The following is a 23,200-nucleotide window of genomic DNA, read 5'->3' as shown; positions in this document are numbered from 1 at the left end:
AAAACACATAGGGAGAATGGAACATACCGTGTTTCCCCGATAATAAGACACTGTCTTATTATATTTTTTGGAAAGAAAAACACCAGAGGGCTTATTTTCAGGGGAGGGCTTATGTTATCCTGCCTCAGCTCTCCTCCGCGGCACTGCTCTCAATGGCACCAGCAAGCAAATCACTGGGGAAGAACAGGATGACGCGCTCACTACTGCAGCTCTGATTGGATGCAGCTCGGAGCGCAGCGTGAGTTTCACCCGGGGGTGGGGGGGAACGGTGCATACAGAGGGTACCGTAATGTAGTGTGTAGCGCAGGGGATCACCTTCACTACAGTAGCAATCTCAATAGGGCTTATTTTCTGGGGAGGGCTTATTTTAGAGGAATCTTACACAGTAAGGGGAGGGCTTATTTTCGGGATAGGTCTTATTATCAGGGAAACACGGTAAAGGGCTGTCAAGCAGTGATCTGTTTGATCCTAAGGGACAGACTCTACAGGGAGACATATTTAGGTTTAATGTAAGGAGATGATCACTTCTCTGTGCTTAAAGGAAATGCTACTTAGGTTATTAAATGAACTACATGATTTCTCATCTTCCTTCCAGCTGAGGTTATGGAATTCTAAGATGATCCAAGATCTCTTCCAAAGCTAAATCATATGATCATAGAAAATTGAAATTATTTGAAGTCCTTCAATGCATCATATACTACTGAAAATTAGAGTATTTTTATTACATTATTCAACTGAAAATGAAATTGTTTTAAATAAATATCTTTAATATTTCTCTTAGAGTTGGATGGGTATCATAGTTTATTAAGTTAAGACTATTATATATATATATATATATACATTTCATTCTTATGGAAAGGGAAAATAATCTTTACTTGTTTTTGTTTACTATACACTTAGCACAGACTAAATGTTTAGAGAAAGAACAGTAAAAGAAGTTTTTACCTCAACGAGAAAAAGAAAGCATTCAGTCACAAAATATGGTGTAAAAAGTAACTTCTTAACCCTACAGCAAATTTTAAAATGTCTATAAAAACAGCAATAAATGCCACAAAATATGTCATTCTGGGAGAAGTTCAAGTTGTTAGGAAATCCTAGTTTTTCCTGAAGTGGTATGTTTTTTTAAGTGAAAAAAATTATCAAAATACAAGCTAAGTGGAATATGTATTCTGTGTTCTCCTATTTCCATTTAGAATCTACAACACTTTATTTTCAGTATTTGTTCAGTATATTGAGCAGTATTTGTTCTAAGCTGTACGATCATCAAATTTATGCCTAGATTAAAAATGTTTAAAGTTAAGAGGATTTATATACTAAAAGCACTTTTTAAATCTATTAATAGCAAATGTCATTATAACACACTTCAAAGGATGTCCTCATTTTTTCCTTCTATTTGGATTTTTGTATGAGGGAAAAAAAAATTCCTAGAGCCAAAAGCAGTAAAAGGAACGCCTGGAAAACTGTATAACAATTCTTACCAATACTAACTAAGCACTTCTAAACAGTTTTAAGGTATGTGTATATATACATTGCCATAATTATGTGCTTAGAATTTTATATCTTTACAAAGAATGACTACTAGATTTTCAAAGGCTGAAAAACAATATTTTGAAATATTTTAAACAGAATTTTGTTGAAGTCAGACCCCCCCCAAAAAAAACTACAATAAGTCCATCAGATCTAAAAAAAATTTTTTTAATTAACAAGTAATGACTTTTCTCTCCCTTATTCCTTTACCTGTAAAAAAAACAAAAAAAAGACAAAATCCTAGTAATATGTATAGCAAAGAAAACAAATTCAAAAAATATTTATCCTATTCTCACCCTTTGTCTATCGCCTGTCAAGAGATGGGGAAGAATTCCTTTATATTGTTTGAAACCAAGCATTATGTGAGAATAGAAACAGAGGGAGAATTAAGTTGGAATGGGAAAATGTAATAGATAGTACCAGAGAGAGGATTTGGGGGAGGGGGGGGGAAGGGGGGGGGGTGGGGGGGGGGGGGGAGAAAGGGGGAAGGGAGGATTGGCAGGAGCAGAATCAGAATAGAAGAATCCTGAGCACACTGGACTACCACTGTCCCTGTAGACAGGATATTACACACTAAATCACTGAAAGGGATACTGTTTTGGGGGGTGGGAGAGTTATAGAAGATTTAGAGAGAACCAGTAAAGATAAGATAGACAGGGAAGTCAACAGAAGGGAGTCATAAGGGAGATGAACAAGAGATAGAGAGGTGAGGAATGATATAACACATACATACACAGAACAAATACTGAAAACATTGTTTAAAAATTTAATAAATTATGCTCACCATCAAATACAGTGTAGACAATGCACATGGACTCTAACATGAATTATAGAGAAGGTTCTAATGTCACTGAAGAGAACAGATGGAACTGATCAAATGTACACAAAAATTCTCTGTGCCAGAAGTGACACAATTTTCAGGGTACTAAAGGATCAAGTCTCAATTCATCTGAAGGAGGAAGAAGATACTAAAGGTGCAAGGGAGAAAACAAGGATCTTATCATCATTTTTTTTTAAAAAGAGGCTATTCAAAAGAATATCATTTACTACTTAACCAAGTAGTCTACTTTTCAATCTTTATAAAAATTTTATGAAGACAGTCTACAGATGTCATCAAAAGCATCGATAATAAGGGCATGAGAAGGGAACAAGCAAGTTTCCTTGAATATATCAACATTGTAAAAGCTTCCTTGTAAAATATGTAGGTATAACTTTGTTTGATCACTCACTGATGGTTACTATCAGAAGAGGCTAACCAAAAGTGTTTCCCAGTGAAGGAGGAGAGACAGAACAAAGTCCAAGTTGAAAAGGAATTCCTTATAGACTGTAAGATCCCTTTTGATGCTTTTTTTTGGGGGGTGACAATTGTGCTGTCTAGAGAACCTCTGGTTTAAGATCAATTATTAGTCAAATAATTTTGGCTTAACAATCCAGAGAAGAAAAAATAAATGCATGAAGAATGCCTATTATCTAGAATGTGATACAGCTGAACAAGATATAGCCCTCATTCATCTGTCTAGACATACATACATGCACGCATACACACACATACACACACACAAAATATACTGCTTTTTTTTTTTACCATAAACAGAACTAGAATTTTAGAGTCAGAAGGGAACTTTGCAGTCACACAGTATATCCCATAAACAAAAGGAATACCTACTGTAACATATCTAACAAGTGATCACCTAGACTTAGCTGAAGGCTTCTAAAGAATGGGCACACAACAATCACATCATGAATTAGCCCATTCTACTTTGAGACTGTTTGACTCCTTAGAAAGTTTTTGCTGGCACTAAGCCTAAATTTACCTCCAAAATTTCCATCAGTACTCTGATTTCTGCCCTTTGGAATCCAACAGGTCAAGTTTCTTCCCTCTTCCACAAAGTCCATCAAACAGATGACAGAACTTAACAATTTTCTTCCTAATCTATTCTATAGATGAGGATTCATGTTTTGGTGATAAGGATCTAAATATTGCCACATCCCCAGTTCCACAAATGATTCTCATAGCAGACAAACTCAAGGTACTTCACCAACCTCACTGTCCTCTTTTTTATGCTCTCCAGGTTTATCAATTGTCCTTCCTAAACTGTGGCCCCCAGAACTGAACAAAATAATCTAGATATTACCTAAGATATTAAGAGAGATTACCTCTTTTATTTTTGAAAGTTATGATTCTCTTAATGCAATTGTAGCCCCTTATTGTCAATGGGGTTGATGGGAAGAATAGTTTTTCTTAACTAGAACAAGGGACTAAAGGATCATATGAGGAAGAGCCAAAGGATAGATGTCAGGGTACTTTTAAGCCTGTACTGGCCAGCAAATTTCAAGTAAAAGGTGCTAATACTCTAAACTGAATATCACCATGAACACTTAACTGGATGTAACAGCAAGCACCCTAGCATCCCCAAGTTGGCTGTTAGCACAGGTTCTTTGATCTGCTTTAGGAAAGCAACTTTAAAGGGGTCAACAATGTTTAATTAAACATATGTATATATTTATATTTAATGTGTGTATATATACATTATAACATATATATGTGTGTTATATTTATTTATTTATAAAAATTTCATTTAGTTCAAGAAAAAGTTGTCAGCACCCTGAACTTCAGAAAATACAAACAGAAATTACAAGCAGACAAAAAATACAGAGAAAATAAACACAATTCAACAGACCGACAGGGCTTCTAGCTGTCTGACCATTACATACATACATAGTTACCAGAGAGAGAAACACCAACATCTAGGTTTTCAAAGCAGGGGGGGGCTCAATAGCTATCCAGAGTCTCATCTGGCCAAATCACACAACTCTTCCCATAAGTATGAGTCCCAAAGGAAAACCTCACATCAGGGTGTATATATATATATATATATATATATATATATATATACACACACACCCTTCTTAAGGATCAAAGGACATCACAACCTTTGTGACCCATTGCCTAATTACGAAGTAACAAAAGGTATGGACCTTCCTGAAAAACAGGCCTTCCCCCCCCCCAATTAAGCCCCTCCTGTTGGGCTCCACTTGAGGCCCACTAAGGGGCAGGGAAGATCTTCAAATTCCCTTACCATTACACTGGATCACTAATCCATTTCTTTAAATGATCTGCATGGAAAACATTGTTCAGTTTCCCTGATGATGATGAATTTATCCTGATCAACTAGAATTGCATACCTTCAGTAGTTTCCTCCTCTGTAAATTTTCTTTGTTTTAAGTGCTTTAGAATGCATTTTATTTCAAGAAAAAAACAAGCTGATTTTTACTGCATCATGAGTTAGTATATAACGGAGTAGACCACACAAATGGGGAACAATAGAAAGGACACAAGATTCAGTAACTACCTTAAACTTAACAACAAGCCTATGCTGAAGCTATCTCTTACTCTGGAGATGAAAAGAGGGAATTTACAGCCAAGATGATGTCAGGTTTTTTTAGCTACCATGTTACACTACTAACTCATACTGAGCTTGCTGTCCACGACTTCAACATTGTTTCAGACAAGCTGCTAACATCAGCTCCACCCCACCCAACTTTTTACTTGGGTTAAAAAAAAAACCCACAATTTCAATAAATAAATCCTTACATTTAAATGCAGCTACGTGGTATAGTAGCTATAGCACTTAGTCTGGAGGCAGGATGACTTGAGTTTAAATCTAGCCTCAGACACTAGGTATACAACCCTGGGCAAGTCACATAACCTCTATTTGCCTCAGTTTTTTCATCTTTAAAATTGGGGTGATGATAATAATAATAGCACCTTCCTCCTGGGATTGTCATGATGACCAAATGAAATAATTATTGTATAACACAATGCTTGACACATAGTAAAAGCTACAGAAGCATTGATTATTATTATTGAACTGCTGATATTAGTGGTAATTCATTTTCACTATCATCATCATTATTATTTAGTACCCTCATTAAACAACATCTTAAGACAAGTTCTAGTTTGTGAAGATCTTTTTGCATCTTGACTTTGTCATCTAGTAGATGAATTTTCTCTTCCTACTATCTGTCATCTGCAAATCTGATGAACATGCCATATAGCCATTATCCAAGTCATTGCTTTAAACAAAGGTAAAATAAAAGGACTACTGCCACATCCTTGGTATATTCCACTGAAGACTCTCTGCCAAGATAACACTGACTATTGACTACTTATTCCTCTCTGAGACAACCCATTTAAGCATTTCTATATCTATCAAACTGCATTATCTAGTGCCAGGGGTGAAGAACTTGTGGCCTCAGGGCTACACATGGCTCTCTAGGTCCTCATGTGTGGCCCTTCGACTGAATCTAAACTTCACAAAACAAATCCCCTTAATAAAAGGATATGTTTTGTAAGACTCAATCAAAAGGCTGCACCCAGGGACCTAGAAGACCACATGGGGCCTCAAGGCTGCAGATTCCCCACTCCTGATCTAGTTTACTTTCCCTTTATTTAGTCTACGTAAATGACACCAATCACCAATTCCCTTATCTACCAATTTATTAACTGTCAAAAATATACATTTATATAATATGTATTTATATTTACCTCTAGTTTTGTGGCAAATACAACTTAGGTCACCATACACATCTGAGGGGCATCCCCCTTCCTAACTTCCCTATTTCTAACATTCTATCACTCCCCCAGTCCCTCAAACTTTCATCCTGGTGTCATCCCCAACTCCTTACTCTCATTCAAGCCAAGTCAACAAGCACTTATTAAGCACCTACCAAGCATGAGACACTGTGCTTAGCATTCAATGAAGATGAAGATCATGCTCGCAAGGATCTCACCATTGTTGTCATGCTGTCTCTCCATGAGACTATATACAAATAAAATATAGAAAAGAAAAGAAGATAACCTCAAAGAGAAGGTACTACTAAGATTAAAAAGAGGATCAGAAAAGGTTTCTCACAAAAGGTCAGACTTTAGCTGGGACTTGAAGGAAGCCATGGAAGCCCAGAGACAGGAAAGAGGAGAAAGCAAACAGCCAATGAAAATGCCTGAAGCGTGCTATTGGAGGAGGAGCAAGGCCAGCATCACAGGACCACTGAGTACATATGAAAAAAGGCTCAAAAGGCAGAAAGGGAAGAGGTCATTAAGGCCATGAAAGACCAAACAGAGGCTTCTAGATTTCATCCGGAATTAACTTTTATCAACTCTTGTCATTTCTACTTCATAACCTCTTAATTCTCAGAGCCACTATCCTGGTTCAGGGCCTCCTCACTTTTCTCCTGAACAATGCTAGTAACAGCCTTGTGGTTTCCATCCCTGTCTCAGATCTTCATTCATTCCAATCCATCCTCCACTCAGCTGCCAAAGCCACCTTCCTAAATTGAAGGTTCAACTCTGTCAATAAACTCTAATGTCTCACTATTATCTGAAGAATTAAAGTCTTCTGTTTGGCATTTAAAGCCCTTTACAAGTTGGTCCTTCCTACTTCCAGTCTTCAGTCTAACTACACTGGTTTACTTGCTGTTCTTCCTGCTGTTCCTGTGGTGTTTCAACACTCCAATTTCTTGTCTCAGGGTCTTTTTGCTAGCTATCTCCTGAGCCTGGAATGCTCAAGATTCAGCTCAAATCCCACCTTATACAAGAGGACTTGCTGGTCCTGCCCATGGCTAATTCCTTCCTTCCCTCTGAGATTATGTACCATTTATACTATATGAATCTTGTATGTACATAATTATTTGTTATCTCCAGCATGAGAATGTAAACTCCTTCAGGGCATCAACTGTGTTTGTCTTTTGTATAATTAACAGAATGTCTGATACACAGTAGGTACTTAATGCTTGTTGATTGACTATTTTTTTAATTTAGTATCTTATTTTTCTCCAATTGAACGTAAAAACAATTTTCAACATTAATTTTTAAGACTGAGTTCCAAATTCTTTCCCTCCCTCATTGAGAAAGCAAGCAACTTGATACAGGTTATTATTAAAGTAAGGTGAGTCTTGCATGACTTGTTCTTGTTGAAGCCAAGCTAGCTCTTTATAATCATTGTTTCCCTTTCTAGGTATCTACCATTCATCTTTTAATGACTGAATATAAAAATGTACACCTTCATATTATCTGCAAAACTCTTCTAATTCACCAATATTCTGCCTGGATTAATTCTCTACAGTTAACATATTCTCATTTACTTTTCTTCTTGCTATTCCACTGAAACTGAACCTCTGACTTTTAGAAAAAAAGGTCTATTGCCCGCTCCTGTCTATTCCTTTATTCCCATTTATCTTAGGCCTACTACCTTAATAGCTCACTGTAAATTTGCCTGCTCCTTCCACTGTGTCCTTTGGAATTACTGCTCCATAATCAACAAACTTCTTTTCATTTTACATGTCTTTCTCTCTTATTCCTTCCATCTACTGACACTAAAAGTTAGCTCACTTTAAATGATACTGCCATCCTTAGTCACCTGCAATTTTATGCTAAAATCTAATTAGCAATCCTAGAATTTTCAATTTAACAGATATTATTAAATGTTTACTATATATCTAAGACTCTAGATATGTGTCTCTGCTTGCTTCAGTTTCCTCAACTGTAAAATTGAGATAATACCAGCACCTACTTCCCAGGGCTATTGAGAGAATCAAATTAGATATTATTTGACAAATCTTTTGTAGAATGCCTGGCAAATAATGGGTGTTATATGAATGTTTATTTCATTCTCCCTTCTCTTCTTATCCAACTATTAATTAGGTTACAAAAACTTCTGTGCCTACAGAAAAAGATACACCATCATGCTACGTCCAAATCTTAGAAACCTAGTTCATAACACCATTCTTTTATAATATTTCATCAAGAGAGAGTATAAACCAGAGACCAAGTAAGTACCCTTGCTTATTCGAACTAAAGTAAGTTGGGCATTGGATCCTGCTCCCCTCATGATGGCAGTAAATTGTGTTTGCGATGACAACCACACTGTCTGCAGGTAAGATGCAATTTTCTTTCTGGGGTCCAAAATCAAGTAAAATGCAAGGTAAAATGATTGGCATGTTTCATCATCATTTTATTGGAATTGTGATTATCATTGCACTCATCAGAATTCTAAAGTGTATCAATATTATTTTTCTCTATGATTTTTTTTGATTGTATGAATTGTTCTCATAGTTCTACTCACTTCATTTTGGATCAGTTCATAAAGGTCTTCTTTATATTTTCTAAAATTGTCTATTTCATCATTTCATATGATACAATAGCACTCCATTGCATTCATATACCACAATTTGTTTATTCATTCCTCAATAAAAGGATATACTCTTGGCTTACAATTTTTGGCTTCCATGAAAAAAGCTGGTATTAATGTTTATATATATATATATATATCCTTTCCCTTTTTCTTTCAAGGGGTATAAGCCTTATACCTGTATAACTGAGTCAAAGATTTGTTAAGTTTCTGGGCATAGTTCTATATTACCTTCCAAAATGGTGGAACTACTATGACATCTACATCAACAGCGTATTAGTTTAACTGTTTTTCAATATCCCCTCCAATTCATCTTCCTCTTTTGCTATCTGTGCCAGGCTGATATAGAACTTCAATTTGCTATGATTTTAATTTCTCTGTCAGTGATTACAGTATTTTTTTCATATACTGTTACTAGCTTAGATTTTTTACTTTTAAAAGTCTGTTTATATGCTCTGACCCTTTATCTATTAGGAAATGACTCATTCTTATAAATTTGAATATGTTCCTTATGTGCCTTGGTAATAACATCTTTATAAGAGAAACTTGTTACAAGATTTTTATCCAATTACTTCTTTTTTAAAGCAATTGGGGTCAAGTAACTTGCTCAAGGTTACAAGGGCAGTTATTTCCAGGTGTGGTGCTGAGTATCTGAGCCCGGATTTGATCCAGGTCATCCCAACACTGAAGCCGGTGCTCTTACTTGCTGAGCCACCTGGCCGCCCCTCATCCAATTACTTCTTACCCTTCTAACTTTTACTAGGTTAGTTTGTTCAAAAACTTTTTAATTTTATATAATCAAAATATTTCTTTTTAACTTGTATGATCCTCTCTATAACTTTAATCATGACATCTTCCTCTATCCATAGATCCAAATAATTCCTTCCTTGCTCCTCTAATTTATTTATTATGTGACTTTTTGTATCTAAGTCATGCACAAGCGATATATTATGTTTCACTGCACTTCACTCTATTATGCTTCACAGACATTGCAATTTTTATAAACTGAAGGTTTGTGGCAACCCCACATTAAGCAGGTCTCTCAGCACCATTTTTGTGACAGCATACATTCACATTATGTCTCTTGGTAATTTGCAAAATATTTCAAACTTTTTCATTATTATTATATCTTTTACAGTGATCTGTTAGCAGTGTTCTTTTTTTGGGGGTGTTGCTTTTTGGAGGGGGAGGAAGGGCAGCTGGGGTTATGTGACTTACCCAAGGTCACACAGCTAGTAAGTATGTCAAATATCTGAAGCCGGATTTGAACTAAGGTCCTCATGACTCCAGGGCCAGTGCTCTATTCACTGCGCCACCTAGCCTCCCCAGCAGTGATCTTCGATGTTACTATTATAATTGTTTTGGAGTATCACAAACCACACCCATCTAAGATGGCAAATTTAATCAATAAATGTTGTGTGTGTTCCAACTGCTCCACCAACTGGCAGTTTCCCCATGTTTCTCCCTCTTTTCAGGCCTCCCTGCATCCCGAGACACAACAATATTGAAATTAGGTCAATCAATTACTCTACAATGGTCTGTAAGTGTTCAACTGAAAAGTGTCCAAATGGTCTTATTTTCAGAACTCATCAGAGCCATCCCAACCTTGAGCAACTACCACCCCCTGATCAGTAAGCCATCATCAACATCAAGCCAAGACCCTCCACCAACAAAAAGATCACAGCTCACTGAAGGCTCAGATGATGGTTAGTATTTTTTAGTAATAAAGTATTTTTAAATTAAGGTATGTATATTTTTAGACATAATACTATACACACTTAATAAACTATAGTATAAAGTAAATATAACTTTTATATGCACTGGAAAAACAAAAAATTTATGTGACTCACTTTATTTCAATATTCACTTTATCATGGTGGTTTGGAACTGAACCTATAATATCTTTGAGGTATGCTTTATCCATTTTGAGTTTATCTGAGATTACAGTATGAAATGTTGCTATAAACCCAATTTCTACCAAACTTATTCTAGTTCTCATGTAATAGCCCTTTCCCAATAAATAGTCTTTAAATTTAATAAACACTATGCTACTCTGTTTATTTGCTTCTGTATATTATGTACCTAATCTGTTCCACTGATCAATCTCACTTTTTTTACACCATTAACAAATTGTTTTAATGTTTACTTCTTTACAATAATGATTTGAGATGTGGTACTAATAGATCCTTTTCCTTCCTACTTTTTTTTATTATTACCCTTGAGATTCTTGAACTTTGTTCCTCTATACAAATTTTCTTATTATTTTTCCTAGTGCTATAAGATATTCTTTTTGAATGTCTGACTGGCACGACACTAATAAGTAAAAATACTTAAGTAACATTGTCATTTTTATTATAGTAGCTCAACCTAAGCTGGACAAATTAATGTTTCTCCAATTATTTACTTTTCTTTATCTCTCAGGGTCAGACTAGCACAACATGCAGCTGCCAACAGATTTGGGGCAGCTCGTCACGTGACCCATGGCAACCATCCTCAGTTTGTCACTAGTCACTAAACTGACAATGGCTGGTTGCCACGGGTCATGTGACAAGTTGTCCAAAATCCTTTGGCAGCCACTCTAGAATGCCAGCCTGCTCTAGAAAGTGTTTTATACTTAAGAGTCACAGTTTCTAGGTTAATCTTGAAAGACACATTCCAAGTACTTTATAGTTTCTATAGTTATTCTGAACAGCCTCTCTTTCTATCTCTTCTTATTAGGTTTTGTTTATTAGCAAATAGCAATGATGATAGTTTATGTGGATGTATCTTACGTCCTGCAATTTTGTTGATGTTATTAGTTATTTCAATTAATTTTTAGTTGACTCTCTGGGGTTTTTCTTAAGTACAATGACATAACATCTCCAAAAGCAATCACTGGTTTCTATTCACCTATGTTTCTTCTCTGAATTTCTTTTGCTGATTGTATTGTCCAATGTACCACTACATTAAATAATAGTGCTGATAATGGGCATTTTTGTTTTATCTGTGCTCTTGGAAAGACTTCTAACTTCTCCACTGCATATAATGTTTGTTCTTAGATTTCAATATACACAATTAATAATTAAGCAAAGGTCTGTTTATTCTAGATTTCTAAAGTTTTTTTTAATAGAAATGAGTGTTGTATTTTGTCAAAAGTCTTTTCAGCATCTATTTACATAATCACAGGGGTTTTTCAAATTATTTCTAACAAACATGGCTTATTATATTTACAATCTTCTTTTATGTTGAAGCAACACTAAACTTCTGGTGTAAACTCAACCTGGACATAGTATATATCTTTTCTAAAGTACTGTTATAGATTACTTGCTATTATTTTTATTTAAAATTTTATTTAATTTTATTTAAAAATTTTGTTATCAGTTTTCATTACAGAAAGTAGTCTGCACTTTCCTTTCTCTTATTTGCCTCTGCCTAGTTTAGGTATCAAAAATTTATTTGTAGGGCAGCCAGGTGTCTCAGTGAGTAAGAGTACCAGCTCCAGTGTCGGGATGACCTGGATCAAATCCAGGCTCAGATACTCAGCACCACATCCAGAAATAACTGGCCATGTAACCTTGAGCAGGTTACTTAACCCCGATTGCTTAAAAAAAAATGTATTTGTATCATAGAAAGAGACTGAAAAGGGGCTTCTTTTCTTATTAAACAATCTGTGCAATTTTAAAATTAATTGTTCTTTAATGTCTGACAGAATTTACTTGTAGATCCATTTAGTCCCAGAGTTTTCGGGGGTTTTTTAGAAGTTCACTTATGGCTTGTTCAATTCCTTTTTTTCTGACATTGGGTTATTAGCTAAATAGTTTATTTCTTCTTTTGCTAATATAGGTATTTTATGTTGTTGTAAGCATTCATCTATTTCCTCTAAGTTAACACAGCTGTGTTAGCATATAACTGAGGAAAAGTTTCTGATATTCTCCCTTTTTTTCCCCTTCAAAAAGTCTTTTTTCATTTTGTCATGAAAAATTTGGTTTTTTTTTCTCTTTTTGCTAAATCAGGTTACCTATTTAAAGAAAAAAAAAAAACCTCGGGTTTATGTTTCAACTGAAAGGTCTTTTTGTTTTCAATTTTATTCATCTCTTTTGAATTTCTGGCATGTTGTTCAAGTTGTTTTTTAAGTGCAGGCCCAATTCTGATTAGTTCTTTGTTCTCACTTCTACTGATGAAGATGTAATTCCCATCAGAATAACATTAGCTGCATCCTGTAAAAGTTTTGATAAACTGTGTTTCATTATTGTTATTTTCTTTGCTGAAATTTTCTACTGTATCTGTAACTCATTCTTTGATCTACCAGTTCTTCAGAATTATGTTAGTCTCCAATTATTTTTAAGTTCTTTCTTTTAAGAGTCCTTTATAATAGTTACTGAATTCTTTCATGAATCCTAAGCACTAAAGAATTTAATACTGAGATTATTTCGTATTAAATTAGTAGGAATTGACCTTTCTGATACTCAACTTGCTCCTTGAAGTTAACCTGACAATTAAGACTTGCATAAATGGAAAGTTCAAGCTTAATGACTGACTTACCTCACTGATGTGATCTCATATTGTAGCTTTTAAAATTACTAACAGTGCTCAGGACATACATATTAATAAATTATTTTTGCTTCTTGCCTTGGTCCTTCCTTCCTTCCTAACCCCCTCCCTCCCAGCAAGGCACTGTATTTAGGTAATGGAAACAATGACTTTGTATGCCCCAAAGTTCACCAGTTTAGAATATTTTCAAATGATAGGCAGAATGGCTAAGACCCCTTACCTAAAATATTATTTCTGAATGACAATATTTAAAATACTAAATTCTTCAAATAAACAAGACACTATCCTCTATTAACATATGAGTTAGGTTTTTTTACCTGGTCCACTGCTTGAATGATCACTGTTGCATACATCAAATTCTTGAGCTTCCAATTGTCTATATTTGTTTATATATTCCATTTCAGGGCTCTTTTTCTCATGCAGCCTGAAGGAGAAATTAAAAGTTATTTTTTAAATAAGTCAAGAAATTCTCTTCCATTTGGATATATATAGGAATAGCTACCTTTAAACTAAGTGCAAGAATATTAACTCCTATGAAGCCAGACACAATGCTTCTAAGACATAAGAAACTTTGTTTATATTACATAACAGACAAGATAAAAAACAGGCCAGAAAATGTTAGTCATTAACATAAAGCCACCCCATATGAGTGGGGAGATCAAGATGAGTAGAGTAAGCAGTGTGATGTAGCAATCCAAAAAGCAAATGCAATCTTGAGCTATATAAAGAGAAAAATTGCTTGTAGGAATAAGAATGTGATGTTTCTGCGTTCTTCCCTGGTCAGACCATATCTGGTATGTTGCATTCTATTCTCAGAACTACAATTCAAAAATATGATTCATAAGCTATAGAGAATCCTTAGGAAGACACCTAGACACATGATGGCTGAAGGAACCAGAGGTGTTTAGCCTGGAGGAGGCTAGGAAATGGGGAACGGAGAAGACATAGTAGCTGTGTTCAAGTACCTGAAGGGCTGTCATGTGGAAGAGGCAACACAACCCATTCTATCTGGCTCCAGATAGCAGCGCAGGAGAAGATATAAAGGAAACTAGGTTTGATTTCAGAAAAATGTACAAAAATGAAATGGGCAGCTTCAGGGGCTTGAGGTTTCCTCCTCACTGGAGATCTCCAAGAAAAGCTACTTGTCAGTTATCTAACAGTGGGAATGTCTTTTTTTTTTTTAATATGGGTTGGACTAGGTTACTACAGCACCTTCAACTAAAAAATACCGTAATTCTGTTATTTTGTAGTAGAAGCAAGAACAGAAAAGTAAGACCCCTTTACTCTAAGGCATACTACATAATACCCCTCCAAGGAAAGGAATATCTTCCACTCTAGCAATGCCCCTTACCAAAGCCCTAGGTAAAACTTGACAAGGTAAAGATACCTTAGTACTTCAGACCTATACTGTTAATTGGTAATATTCTATTTATGTCCTTTATAACTATTAAAGCAATTCCCTCCCCCCAAAACTCCATAGAATACTTTTAAACATTTTTATGTTTTTTAAAAGGGTCTTATTAAATTATAATTAAAAAGTCAAGAGACTTTCACAGAACTTTGCCTAGACCTTTTGTTTGGCTCATAGCTCATACTTACCTGGACATTTTCTCCACACCCCTACTTTGCCACAAAGAAACCACAAGACTTATTAATCACAGGATCTGGCTCATACCTATCTTTGTACCCCAGTATCTTACATATAATAAGCTCAGTAAAATATTTCACAGGATCATAGATTTAGAGCTGGAAAGGATCTTACAGACCCTCAAGTCTGATTCTCTCTCCATCTTTACATGATAAAAATTAGGAAAGCCAGGTCCAAAGATGTTAAACAGTTTGCCTAAAGTCTCCCTAGAAGTAAAGGGCATGGCCAAGATTTATACCAAAGTCCTCAGATTCCTACTCTGTTGAACTGAATCTATAACTAATCCTAACATACCACTAGAATAATACAAGTAGTCCTAAAATCATTACCTCTGAACATCCAACTTCATCCTCCCATGAAGTAATTCAATGACTATAAGGAATATGACTAATTATGCAACATATGTTTATCAACAGGAAAAATTAAATCATCAAGGAAAAAGTTGTAATTTCAGGAAGGTTATTTGATGTGAAATATCACTCTACAAAATGCTGACACCTCCAGATGTGAAAGCCAATATGGAATATGCAAAGGCATATAAATGTATCATAAGGAAAGAATACAGTTATTTAACTTGAAATTATGTTTTAAACTGATCTGTCAAAAAGCCTAGGAGCAGCTAGATGGTACCAGGACTAGGGTCAGGAAGACATCTGCCTGAGGTCAAATCTGGCCTCAGACACTTAACTAGCTGGGTAACCCTGAGCAAGTCACTTAGCCCTGTTTACTTCAAATTCCATATCTTCAAAATAAGATGGAGCAGAAAAAGTAAACCACTCTAGTGTCTTTGCCAAGAAAACCCCAAATGGGGTCAGGAAGAGACAGATTTGACTGAAGTGACTGAACAACAAATCAAAAAGTCTATATGTCTATGAACATCTATAACACAAATATAAAAGTGAAATTCCAATATTTTCATCCATATTCCTATATTTATTTTTAATCTATATGTGTGATTTTATCTATTTAATTAACTGACAATGAGGAAAGAATTCTCTACCAAAGCAGACCAACAACTACTCTGTAATCTACCAGCTTAAAGAGTTGTCCCAGGGGGCCGAGTGAAGATGGCAGAGTAGAAGCACGACCTCCAAGTGCTCCGGCTTCCACCTTCCCCAATCAATGTAAAAGGGGAATCTGAACAAACTTTGGAGCTGCAGAACCCACAAAATGACACAGAGAAGCTAACTTCCCGCAGAAGACAGCCCAGCAGGCCAGCAGGAATTGACCAGCGCAGTGCTCTGGGAGCCAAGCCCAGCCCCACACCAAGGCTTTAGCCCCAGGGTGGGCCTGACCAGCCTCCAGCCAGAGGGACTCCAGATCAGCAGCAGCTGTGGCCGTTTCCCGAATTATCAACACGTAGATGCGAAGGACAAAGTGAGAGGCCAGTGCAGTCTGGAGTTTGGGACCCAGTAAGTGGGAGTGCGTCAAGCTGCTGAGAGGCCAGCACAGCCAGCCAGCACCATGTGGCAACTTCAGCTCCTGGCCTGCAGAGTGTAGGGGGACCAAGCGACCAGTCTGAGGGGTAATCACTCTTGCTTTAACCTGCTTGGATCTAGATTGCAGTCTAGGGTGGAGATCCTGGGGTATGTGTCCAGCTTGCCACAGAGTGTGGAGGCCTCAGAGAGGGTACCCATCTAATACCTCCGGCAGCTGAGAAAACCCCAGCATTTGGGACGAAAGCTCCCCTGTCTGGTGGCAGAGTCCTACTGTGGCAAAAAGCCCAGGGGTCAAGTGACTGAGGGGGTGACATGGCCAGGCAAAGGAAACAAAGCAGACAGAAGATTCCAACATTAGACTCCTATTTTGGGGACAAAAAGGAGCAAAGCATGGAACAGAAGGAAGACAGTGAAGTCAGAACTCCTGCACCAAAAGCTTCAAAGGAAAATACGAGCTGGTTACAGGCCATAGAGGACCTGAAAAGAAGCAGATAACTTTTCTCAGTATGAAAATAGTTGAAGGGAATAGAAATATATATGTATATATATATATATGTCTATATAGGAGGGTATATGGGCATTATGAATACATATGTGAATGTGTGTATATATGTTTACAGGTATACACAGGCAGAGGGCACAGGACCAATTTAATAGGAAGGGATGATACTTAAAAGGTGAAATTAAGAGGTGAGAGAGGAATATAATGAGAAGAGATGGGGAGCGACAGAATGGGGTAACTATCTCATATAGAAGAGGCAAGGGGAAATGGTTACAATGGAGGGGAAGAATAGGAAGGCAAAAGGGAATGGGTCAACCTTATTCTCATTGAATTTGGCTTGGGGAGGGAATGAAATACACACTAAATAGGGTATCTCACCCTACTGGAGAGTAGGAGGGAAGGGGATCAGAGGGGGGATGATGGAAGGAGGGCAGGCTGGGGGGGAGGGAAGTTGGAAGCATCCACTTTTGAAAAGGTATGGGATCAAAGTAGAGAATAGAACAAGTGGGAGGAGGTGGAATAGGAAGGAGGAAAATATAGTCAGTCTTTTTTACTATGTTATTGTTTTGCATTAGCTACACATGTATAATCTATACTGAACTGCTTATCTTACCAGGAAGGGTGGGTGACAAGGGAAGAAGGGAATGAATCTGGAATTCAAAGTTTTAAAATCAAATGTTTAAATATAAATATATATATATACACACTCTATTATTAATACTATTTTACATGAAATTGGGAAATAAGATATACAGGCACTGGGGCATAGAGATCTACCATGCCCTACTGGAAAAGTAGAAAGGAGTATGGGAGAAAATATGGAAGAGAGCAGATTGGAGGAGGGGATATCCTGTGGGACTGCTATTTTGGGGTGGTGGGTAGGGGAAAAACAGGGGGAAAATTTGTAACTCAAAATCTGGCAGAAATGAATGATGTAAATCAGAAGTTAATAAAGCACTTGAAAAATGGAAAAAAAAGAGTTGTCCCAAACACTGAAAGGTTTGGTTAAAAGAGCCAGTCTTTGTCAGGCACACAAAGTTAACCTAGGTATCCCTAACTCCAAAGCTAGAGGATTTTCTTTCTGTATATTATATAGCACTACCTTTTTTTTTAATCATGAAACATTTCAAAGTTGTATATGAATACTGAAAAAAGACTTCATAAATTTCAGAAAGTCTGATTAAAACATTAACATATTGCTCTACGAAAAATGTTATTAGTAAATGTTATTTATTCTCTTCCTTTTATATACAAATAAATTTTTTCTTCTTGGTATTTTTAAGGGCTACAACAAAAGAAAAATTATACTCAGTCCTCAAGGAGCACACAGGCTAGTAAAGAAAGGGTAAAAATGCATGTATGCCACAAGTGAGCAATATAAATTATATTAAATGCATTATATACATAAGATATAGTTATTCCCATTAACAAAGAGATAAAAAGTAGATTATTAAACCCAAGCCATTCACTTAGCTTGAGGCTATTCTCTTACCCTCAAGGATGGAGTATTATAAGCTTTACATGAAGAAAAGCAGGACTATGATACCAAACCTGTGAAGTGTTATGGTAGATAATGGGTGAAAAACAGCTGGAATATCACTTCTTTCAGGCCATCTCATTAAGAGCCACTTTCCAACATCAGAGTCCTTATTCTTACTCAGCAGTATGCATAGGGTTCTTAAGATGGATGCTTTAAGAAATTCTAGCATTTCTGCTATGAAGGACAGGAATATGGCCTCACATAGGACTTAGATACAAAGTGCTGATTGAGAGCCAAAGTCGTAGCTACAGAAAGGACTAAAGGTAACAGTTGCACATACAATTCTCTTTTCTGTATTTTCATCTGTTCGTGTTTGTTCATTTTTATTAAGTTCACAGAAAAAAAAATTATCTTTGTGATATCTTGCTGTAGTTTCCTTGCTAGCATTTTACTTAAAAAAAAATTTCATCAACATTCATTGAGAGCATCAGTCCATAGTTTTTCTTCTTTTGATTGTCCCTGGATAGCTCAGAAGGGTGCATCTGATCTCATGAGATGACGCTAAGAGAGACCATCACAACTCTTAAACTTGAGTTCAAGAAGCAACTTCACAAATGTAAGATTAGGTACGGTAGCAATGTGTCTAAAAATAATCTAAAAGTAAGTTTTCGTGAACAAAAACCTATATATGAATGAATAAATGAATGCTTGAATGAAACATTTATTAAGTGCTTACTATGTATAATACAGTGTTGCTAAGGACTAAGGATATAAATTGAAAAGACATTCTCTACTCTCAAAGAGCCCACAATAAAATGTGGAAACAACACATGCAAGGTTCCGGCTCCAGGTCAAATGGAAAGATCTCATAGTCTTTATGGTTAGAGCAGCAAAGCATATGATGACTTAGCCTCTTCTTCAATGTTATTTACACTGTTGAAACCTCATACAGTGTTAAATAACAACTCTCTTTCCTGGGTCTTAAGTAGATCTAGATGTTAAACCTATAGGAGCAGGTGCCAAGGTTCAATTTTCCCAAGCTTGTGGTTACAGACACTGCTCTTGGGATCAGCAACCTGGGCTGTCTCCATAAGGGTCCAAGTGAAGATGATGGTCAATAGTGGTGGTTTCACTTGCCTGGCACAGCTCCTTCCTTACATTTCCCTCAGGGTGCTTTGTTGCTTCACCTAGGATGCTGGCTTGCCTGTCCTGTGACTGGTTGTCAACTGGCACCTTATGGGGATAGATAGTCCCTTCTCTACCAGGTCTACCACCCCAGATGATGGCTGTGAGGGCTGAACTATGAGTGGGACCAACATGAAGCCCCCTCAGGGAATAGCATGGCTATTTGCCTACATTCTTACATAACCTGTGATTGTTACAAACTATTCCTGGCCCCCTCAGCACATCCTGTTCAAACTGGTTCAAACTGCATATGTGGGTTTTTTTTTAACACAGAATGTTCTATAAACACCAGCTCCCTGCTCCCCCAAGTCCCCTACCTCCTTATTTCTTTGTTTCTACAGAAAAGTTAAGAGTTTTCACAAATAGACTGTACCTCCAACATGCCCAGTTAATGGATTAGGGGGAGGGGATTAGGGTCTATAAATTCTGCTTTGCTGAAACCGCCCGTGTACTTCTCCAAGATCGCCATCTTAGACAGGTGGAGAGTACCCTTTCTGGAGAAAGAATAAAAGACTTTTCCTTTTTACTGCTAAGACCAACACTCTATTATTTCTCTGAGTAAGAATTCTCTCTGTCCCACACAACTAGAAGCAGGATGGTCTATGGGGTACTGCCACTCTAATATAGGCAAAGCAATTTCAGAGAGAACTGGTGGCCAAGGGAATGGAGGAGAAAGTCCCACATACTCTACAAATTGGTTAGATCATATCTAAAATATCGTGCTCCATTCTAGGTGGGCAACAGTAAGCTGGACAGTTTCCAGAAAAGTGCAACCATAGTGGTAAAGGTCTCATTATCAAGTAAAATAAAAATGGAAGGAAGTGGGGATGTTCAGCCTAAAGATGAGAAGACAGAGGCAATGTGATAGCTTGTTCCACTAGGCCATAATAAACAGAAATAGAAGCAATTGTATCTCTTAGGCTTTTTTTTAAGGCAGTTTAATATTGAAAAAAGAAAACTCTCCTAACAATTTCAGTAATTCAAAAGTAATATCAGTTGACTCTGAAGGTAATGTGTTCTGCCATAAGAAATTTTAAAACAACGAATGAAGAACACTTATCAAGGATATTGTAGATTCTATTCAGGTAAATTAGACTAGATAACCTCAAAGGTTCTTTCCAACTGTAAAACCCAATGAAATAGTTGACAACACTGCTTCAAGTCTCAAATAAAAATGTCATTTCAAGTTAAGTTCAGACACATAAAATAGTTGTCCTATGAGCACTTTTACCATACTATAATAGCCCAAATTAAGCTACCTACTTCACAGAAACAATACAGATTTTTAAAAAGCACACACATTTAGGAAAGACATTTTAAAGCAATATTAAGTAAAACTAAGACAAACAGCATGGAGCTAAAGTGGAATAAAGCTATATAAATTCTCAACACAAAAATATTTTTAGCCACAGCTTACATGTAATCAGCTTTACAAAGTCTTAAAAGATTAACATGTTCTTCCTCTTAGGATAAATGAACAAAAGCAGATATTTTCAGCCAAAAAATAGAAGGAAAAATATATATTTTAGAAATAAAATATCACTGCATTGAAATTCAATGAATAAAAATTTCAGCTAATTTTCTGCATATTCAAAAATATAAGTACAGGGGTTGAATTGAATTTTATTTTAAATTATACATCATATCTATTATTGGCTATAGAACTCTTCCAAAAATAATAGTATACTTAAAAGGAGAAGAGCAACATATACCAAGGTTAATCATATGTCCAAGAAATTAATAACATAGAGCTATGAATAGGAGCCCTTTACAAAGCCAAGTTAAAAATAAAAGATGTTCTCTGACAAATACAGTTTTCTGTAATAAGCTTTTCCAAAATCTGTTCTTTCATAATGGCCATTTGGAACAAATAATTTAAAAAACAAAAATCCTTTAATACTATACCAAACTATATTAAAGGAATACCTTACAAAACTTGATAAAATTACAAAATTCATTTGATGACACACAAAATCTAGACTGTCAAAGGAAAATAATGGAAAGAAAAGAGCAAATAGCACTTCCTAACCTCAAACTATATTGTAAAGCACATATAAACAATCTATAGATAGAGAGAATATGTTATATATATATATATATATCAATATATAGGCATATATGTATAAAACATATAAATAAGATAATACATATATGTGTATAAATATGATAGTTTACATATTTTACATATTTTATGTAAATATATAATACATGTAAAAGACCAAAAGCAATAAATGGTCAAATGAGAGGAAGAGTTTTTGAAAGAATAGCAAACTACTGACAACCATATGAAAGAACACTCCAAAATACAAATAATAAAAGAAATGGAAATCAAGACAACCCTAAGGATTCCACCTCACAATCTGCAAATTTGGCAAAGATGATAAAGGATGGAAATAGTCCATGTTGGGGGGACTGTAGGAAAACAACCACACTAATGTATTGCTGATGGAGTTAAGAATCAATACGACCATCCTGGAAAGCAATTTAGAACCGGGTAAAGAAAATGATAAAAATTTCCATACCCTATGAAGAAGAGACTCTATTGTGTGTTTATACCCCACGGAAGCCAATAATAAGAAATAATCCCCATATGGACAAAAATATTTATAGCAGTACATTTTGTTAAGAGCAAAGAATTTGAAACAAAGTAGATGTCTACTGATTGGAGAATGACTAAACAAATTGTGGTACATAAACATAATGGAATTTTTTTTCTGCTATAAGAAATAATAAACATGATGCCTATAAAGAAGCATGAAAAGATCTACATGAACTGCAACAGAGTGAAATAAAACAAACAATACACACAAAGACTATAACAATGTAAACAGCACAAAAAAATAAAAAATGAATGTTGTAAATGTATAAAGAACAAGATGGGCTTCAAAAAATAAAGCTATGAGAATATTATTCTCTGTGTCCCCCTCCCAATCATATATCCCTTTGCAGAGATGGAGAGTTAACAAGTATAGTACATCACATATATTTTCAGATGTTTTATTAATGCACCAATCAATTTATTTTGGTTTCATCTTTTTTTTTTAGTTTGGTTTTTTAAAAAATACTATTTGTTATACAGGATGGTTCTATGAGAAAATGTGGAAATGAGGGGGAAGACAAGGGAAAAATGATGGCGATATAAAAAAAAAAGTTACCAAAAACTTATTTTTTTTTTAGCAAGTGTGACCTGGATAAAGATCCAGCAAAAGAGGCTGAGGAGTAGACAGACAGGTATAAAGAGAACCAAGAGGTTACTGTCAAGAAAATGCCAGAGAGAAGAAAGTATCATAGAGAAGAGGGTGATCAACAGTGACAAAGGTTGCAGAGAGAACAAGAAGATGAGAAATGAAAAAAGGCCCTTAGACATGGCAATTAAGAGATTAGTGTTAACTTTGGAGACAGCAAATTTGGTTGAAGATGAGGTCAGCAGCCAGATTTCAAAGAGGTAATAAGTGACTGAAAGGAAAGGAGGTGGAAGTACCTATGTTGTAGACAGTCTTCTCAAGGAGTCTCTCCACAAAAGTAGAGAAATGAGACATAATTAGTGGAAATGGACAGATAAAAGTAAGGGCTGTTTGGGAATGGGGAAGACATGGACATGTTTGTAAGTATTAAGGAAGTAGCCAATAGTCAAGAAGATATTGAAAAAAAACAGGGTGGAAATGAGAAGGGGGCAACGTGCTAGAGAAGACAGGATGG

At 35.9% G+C, this 23,200-nt stretch overlaps 1 protein-coding gene across 1 annotated transcript in view; it reads right to left on the bottom strand.

The window, feature by feature from the left end:
- The window catches only part of TDRD9 (tudor domain containing 9), a 239,348-nt gene that overhangs the window by 171,356 nt on the left and 44,792 nt on the right, over positions 1-23,200 (bottom strand). Inside the window, exon 4 of the mRNA XM_069103712.1 lies at positions 13,565-13,661. Within this exon, the coding sequence (XP_068959813.1) occupies positions 13,565-13,661 (97 nt within the window). The remainder of the gene's footprint in view (positions 1-13,564; positions 13,662-23,200) is intronic.

Source organism: Petaurus breviceps, unplaced genomic scaffold (genome assembly GCF_028583685.1).
Source record: "Petaurus breviceps papuanus isolate PSGF00001 unplaced genomic scaffold, PetGlider_PUasm1.0 64, whole genome shotgun sequence".
NCBI lineage: Eukaryota > Metazoa > Chordata > Mammalia > Diprotodontia > Petauridae > Petaurus > Petaurus breviceps.
The sequence above is the reverse complement of the archived record's forward strand: the minus strand, read 5'-3'. Positions and strand labels throughout refer to the sequence as shown.